At 34.4% G+C, this 4,315-nt stretch overlaps 1 protein-coding gene across 1 annotated transcript in view; it reads right to left on the reverse strand.

Moving 5' to 3' along the window:
* The window catches only part of LOC117111384, a gene marked incomplete at its 3' end in the record, with an annotated part of 23,233 nt that overhangs the window by 4,407 nt on the left and 14,511 nt on the right, over positions 1–4,315 (reverse strand). The window contains exon 10 of the mRNA XM_033254296.1: positions 3,917–3,943. Within this exon, the coding sequence (XP_033110187.1) occupies positions 3,917–3,943 (27 nt within the window). The remainder of the gene's footprint in view (positions 1–3,916; positions 3,944–4,315) is intronic.

Consider the following 4,315-nt stretch of genomic DNA (forward strand, 5'->3'; position numbering starts at 1 on the left):
ACTATGAACTTTGAACAGAATATTTCCAGCACATAAAGCAGTAATTCAAGCAGAACTCAAGTTACACCGTTGCACATTAAGAAGGTCAAAGGTTTTGAATCTAGTTATTCAATAGTAACGTCACACCGCAGGAATCTTAATACAAGACCTAATACAAACGTATATTAAAACCCTATTTGCAAAAATTCGCGATACATCTGCTTCTTCCAAAAGGCCCTAACTACATTTTCCTCTCTAGATTCAAGATAGGCCTAATTCCCTTTGAATCTAGTCAGAAATTCTTAATCATTCCGATTTCCTTCAAAAATTATCCAGAACCCAGATCACCCATTACACAATTGTCTGCCCCAGCGTCGCTACTGCATTACTTCCTTGCTTCATTATCGTCATTTTTTCTTCCTTTCTCTGCTCGTACCTTTTTTCATCTTTCTTGACATTTGATCTTAGTATTTCTTACGACCTGGTCCTTGATCCCGCTAATATCACCCCTTCCGACATTAAGGCAGCTTTTAATTTATAAGTACTTTATTTTCTTTAAGAATATGGCGTTTCTTCTATAATTGTTATATTATTTCTATTTTGTGCATTTTAAAAGATACTGCTAGCGAATGCTGAAGTAGGCCTACATTTCGTACATCAACCTATGTGGTAGTCAAAAACGACGGTAAAAGTTAGGCCTTTCCCCCTTAATTGATGTGAAATATGGATTGATATTCACTTCGGGTGGTAATCTTTCAGATTTTTTAGACAGGTTTCGAATCCTTGAATTTTTTCGAGATCACCGGTTTTGCCTAATTCTGAATTATCAAATATAGATAACCAATTGCTAGGGAGTCTACTGGCAGGAGAAAAAAAACTTCTTATGTTGGAAAATTTCATACCATTTTTACACTGCATGCAACATTCCGGACACAACCCGAATTTTGCAATACCCGGGCTAGAAACTTCCGAGTTGTGGTTGGTAACGTCAAAAAATACAACCCGGGTTGCTGAACATCCCGGGTTCAATGTGCGGGACGCATTCAGCGTTGGACAACCTAGGTGTAACAACCGATAATGTACAAACGACGTATAATGTAAAAAAAATGGTTAACGCATAAATGTTAAAAGGTTTGACGCTTAATGTAAAAAAAATAACGCATAGGCCAAATGTAAAAATCAACGCATAATGTAAAAAAAAAATAGCTAACGCATAATGTAAAAACCTATCAACGCATAAAATAACTCTTCTCCCTTCCTCACGCCTGTTAATTTAACCTACTAATCAATGATACCTTCCTGCCTCTCGGTTTTATCTCAGAGCTTCTTCTTATGGACAAATTGTAAACAATTAGGCCTACTAAATGTACCTCCACGCCCATTGACTCTAGCTAAATAATTCATTGGGGAAAAGCACGATGGAAACGATAGAAACACTTAAGTCATAATGATCGATGTATAAAACCAAGATAGCGACATGTAAACCTAGTTTAAACTAAGGTCACATTAAAATAAACGCAGGTTTCAATATTATGGAAGACCGTTTGTAACGTGGAAAAAACAAAGGAGAATATTAGACATACGGATAGATGATGTGGGTCATACTTATTTCTCTTCAAAATTCCACAAAATTCCCCCCACCCCAAAAAATAAACAATAATTGCTGTGTATAAATAACGGGGGGAAAAAACAGATCAATATTGGTTCCAAAAATGTCTAGAAAGGCCTGGCTAATTATTTTATTTATGTAGTTTTAGAAGTTAACGCACAAATCGGATAAAATACTATACTTTTTATGAGCAAAAAAGAGTGATGCAGAAACACCTCAAGCCCAGCAAACAAACACAAACGTTGTTATAACGTTCGCCAACGTTGTGGTTAAGTATGTCACAAATTAACGTTCACACACCGTTGTAAGAATGTTCAAACATTGTGATGTTGTGAAATTAGGATTAAAGTACGTACATATGTTTCTACAAAATAACGTTCTAAAATGGCGCATTAGAGTTTTCTTCAGGCAATCGTCAGGGAAACCTGTTGATACTGCGTTCTGATTAGTCAAATCTTTACCTGTTGAAAACTGTTGATTTTTTTTTAGTTATTCATTACCTGTTATGTAACTGGCTAGAAACAAGTACCTGTTACAACTTGTTAATTGACATAATATGGAGGCTGCTGACGAGGTTATATTACAGTAAAAAAAAATCAATTTTAGCATGCAAACTGTTAGAAAATAATGCAAAATTTGCCAGTTGTAAATCACGACACTCAGGTACATTAAAAGAAACAAAATAAAATGGTACTTTTGTGTATGTAATCATTCCTATTTTACCTGTTTAATCCTGTTAAAACCTATTCAAGCTACCAATCGAATTGTTTCATTTGAAACCCGTTGGCAAATTCTCCGATTTCAAAGTTTTACGGGTAGCACTGGAGATTTATCAGAAAGAACGACACAGTATATTTGCAAGAAGTAAGTGTGTAGCCCACATAGATGATTTAAAGGCAAATTCCAGAGAAATTAAGGTACGCGTAGATCATGTAAGCACGGCGGTTCTTAAAAGTGTCGGAAAAAAATCAGACTGATTTATAGAGATCTTTCCAGAGCGTGAACCAGAAGAAGTCCCTTTAAAAATAGCTAGACAACAGAACTTCTATTGTTGTATGGACACTTTTCTGGGCCACCACGTAGTGGGGTTAGATCTTCGCCTTAGATCTCAGATCTTGTTTTTGCTAGAGATGAGGCTATTTAGCTGATAGTTATGTTGACCATCGTTGATCTGCAGCGAATAACTTGCTCTGAAATAATTTTTCTAAACCTGCATCCAGAAGCATGTTCTGGATACAAGCACATCTACTCCTTCACTGTATGCTTTGTTAATACACCCTGACACCGTGATATTTTGATATGTCAATTTTTATATTTTCAAATGTCTCAATGTGTGTAAAAAGAACCTGCACATACGCCTAGGTGGTTGGGGATACCCGTTCAGATTATACAAAGGTGAATGTCAAGGTCAAACCTATGAGAAATATGAAACTGCTCTGATTTTTTATTGTGTAGCTAATATACTCATACTCATATCTGTGCTTTTGGGTATGTTTTCTATTGTTTTCAGAAAAAAAAAAAAAAAAGTGTTTTTTTTTTTTTTGTTTTTTTTTTTCAGTTTTTAACAAAAAAAAACGAGTTTTCCCAGATAAATTTTTTTTTTGTTTTTTTTTGTTTAATCTTTTTTTTTTAATCTCCTTTTTGTATAACATATCAAACTTAAAACAAAAAACATAGTTTGTCTTTATTCAAAACTTGCGCTTTTGTACCCTGTATCCATGTGAATTACCTTACTTTTTTTCAGGAACGAAAAAAAAAACAAACAAACAAACAAAATAAAAAACAGGATGCAAACTTTTTCCTCGACCCCATGCTGGGAGTGTGTGACGATGTGTGGCCTTTGGACAAGGTTCAAAATAGAAACTTGTTTTCATTTTATGGATAAAAAGACCCAAGTTTTTTTTTCTTTTTGGGGGAAAAACCAAAAGTTTTGTTTGTTAAAACTAAGTATTTGGAAAGAAAATTAAATCATACATTTTATCGTAAAATGCCAAGTTTTTACATTATGCGTTGATAGATTTTTACATTATATGTTAGACATGTTTTTACATTATGCGTCAAAAGTTTTTATATTATGCGTTAGCAAAATTTTTTACATTATGCGTCAAGCCTTTTTACATTATGCGTTAACCATTTTTTTTTTACGTTATGCGTCGTTTTTACATTAACAGTTGTTACGTCCGAGTGCATTCCGGAATCGCCAATGTAAACAACACCGAATTCAATTCCGGAGTTTGGCATTACCTGGCGCCTATCGCAGCTTTGGTCAGGTAGGCCTAAAGTTTGCTAGCAACGGGCTAGGCCTAGACACATTTAAACCACCTGCGCTCCAGTATAGACTTGATATCAAGACTGCTGCGTATAATTTTAAAACAGTGTAAAAGGGGTATCAGTTATCTGCGATAATTCGCAAGAAGATAATCATCGCAAATTTGCCCTATGAGCAAATATGATGAAGACCAGGGAACAGTGAGACACATGAGTAATTAAAATATAGATGCACAGCGAACACAATACGTTCTTATAACGTTTCGATTCAAATTACATTTATTGCACTAAGTGAACTTTGATGATGTATACCAAATAATATAATAATAAACATGCCATATATATTACAATTTTACAAAATATCTATCTTCTAAAAATGCATTACACAGTTTAAACAATAAACGTTTTGAAATATGTTACACTTGAACCTCCATGAGGTTGGTATACATTCATATTGTT

Source organism: Anneissia japonica, unplaced genomic scaffold, assembly GCF_011630105.1.
Source record: "Anneissia japonica isolate Jap-2015-1 unplaced genomic scaffold, ASM1163010v1 scaffold288169_len85590_cov117, whole genome shotgun sequence".
NCBI lineage: Eukaryota > Metazoa > Echinodermata > Crinoidea > Comatulida > Comatulidae > Anneissia > Anneissia japonica.